The sequence below is a fragment of the Austrofundulus limnaeus genome, unplaced genomic scaffold (assembly GCF_001266775.1).
Source record: "Austrofundulus limnaeus strain Quisiro unplaced genomic scaffold, Austrofundulus_limnaeus-1.0 Scaffold111, whole genome shotgun sequence".
Classification (NCBI taxonomy): Eukaryota; Metazoa; Chordata; class Actinopteri; order Cyprinodontiformes; family Rivulidae; genus Austrofundulus; species Austrofundulus limnaeus.
In genome coordinates this window covers 1,611,570-1,613,155 of record NW_013952513.1, presented here as the reverse complement: position 1 = coordinate 1,613,155, position 1,586 = coordinate 1,611,570, and the positions used below count along the sequence as shown (strand labels likewise).

The window sequence follows — 1,586 nt, the reverse complement described above, 5'->3', positions numbered from 1 at the left end:
ACTTTGTATTATTTATGCTTCTTACAGTTTCTATCTGCTATATTCAGCCATTTGCTGCAATTTTAGCTAATGTTCAGCTGTTATTAGCTAGCTTTTTTAAGCTCAGTACATATTTTTTGTAGCTTTTACAACTTATTTCTGCTAAGTTCAGCAAACTTGTGCTATTTATGCTAATCTAAACATTTCCAACTTAGTTTTAGCTGTTTTACTGAAAACTTCAGCTGTTTTAGCTATTTTACTACAATTTGTGACTTTTCTAGTAGTTTTAGGCAGTTTTCATTCTGCTAATTTTATATTTTTACAATACTTTCACCATCTCGGTGCTTCTTTCAACTTGTTTTTGCTGCCTATAGCTTATTTTTTATGCTAATTTTAGCATTTTTTGGCTTTTTTAGCTAAAACTCTACATTCTGCTATTTGACTGCAATATTCAACTTTACTGTAATTATTTCTTCACATTTGAGCTGTTTATGCTTCATACAGTTGCTTTCTGTTATATTTTGTTTTTAGATTTTCAGCTGTTTTCTGCTTTTTTATCTTTTTGCTCATTCCTACATTTTTTCTGCAGTTAAGGATTTTTTTKTTCCTTTCAGYTTTTCAAATTGAACRTGTTTCGCAGGAAATGCAATTCTCTAGTTAATTTAGTTTTTCCTGCAGGAGGAGAAGGAGCAGCTGATCGAGTATCGGAGTACKGTGGCGAGCCTCGTGGGCCGGGCCAAGACGGTGGTGCAGCTCCGCCCCCGCAGCGCCGAGAACCCGCTGGACGCCGCCACGCCCATCAGGGCCGTCTGCGACTACAAACAGATCGAGGTACCTGAAGAGGAACAGATTCAGAGTCAGGCATGAACCTGGTCCAGATCGGATGAATCTGATCTGGTTTTAGTTTTCGGGTTCTGTTGAAACGATTCGTCTGAGAGCAGCTGAAATCTCCAGCAGAGCCGAAAAAGTTTCAAACATTTTCACCGAATGTCACGACAGTAATCTCTCTCTCCTCCATTTTCCTTTGTCTTCTCCTTTCCTCTCCATCCCCCTCTCACTCCTCCTCCCTCCTCCTCTTCCTCTCGTTGGGCTGCCAAGACAAACGTTCAGGTATCACTGCCTCTCTTCTCCTTCTCTAACCTCAGAGTCTCACACTGACCCCGCCTGCTTTTATCAGCTGATTTCAGGCTTTCTGAATAATCCGAGCTGCAAACTGTCCGACTTTTTCCAATAAAATGACATAAAATTTAACATGAGTTTAGGATTAAAGTTGTGATTCATCKGTTATTCTTGTGCTGTTTATGAGCTTAAAAAACACTTTCCTTTTTTAACAAAACATTTCATCATTTAGGCAAAACTTTCTAAAAACAATTAATCAGGACCGAGAACGGAACCATGAGGAACTCCACGTGGGCTGAAGTTCAGTTTTAAACTAAATCCTTCCTCCTCTCGCAATTTACTCACATGCTGCCCTTTTATTGTAATTTTTTTTCTTCAAAGTTTTTTTTTATTATTTTTAGCAAAAACACAAACAAAAAACAAACTAACAAAAACACACACCCCTGAAAACCCTCCCATCCCTCCCCACCTATACCGGATCTGCTAAC

General features: G+C 38.8%; 1 protein-coding gene across 1 annotated transcript in view; it reads left to right on the top strand.

The window, feature by feature from the left end:
- Positions 1–810, top strand: part of LOC106521587 (microtubule-actin cross-linking factor 1) — a gene marked incomplete at its 3' end in the record, with an annotated part of 18,551 nt that extends 17,741 nt beyond the window's left edge. Inside the window, 1 exon segment of the mRNA XM_014014236.1 lies at positions 658–810. Within this exon segment, the coding sequence (XP_013869690.1) occupies positions 658–810 (153 nt within the window).
- Positions 811–1,586: the final 776 nt, after the last annotated feature.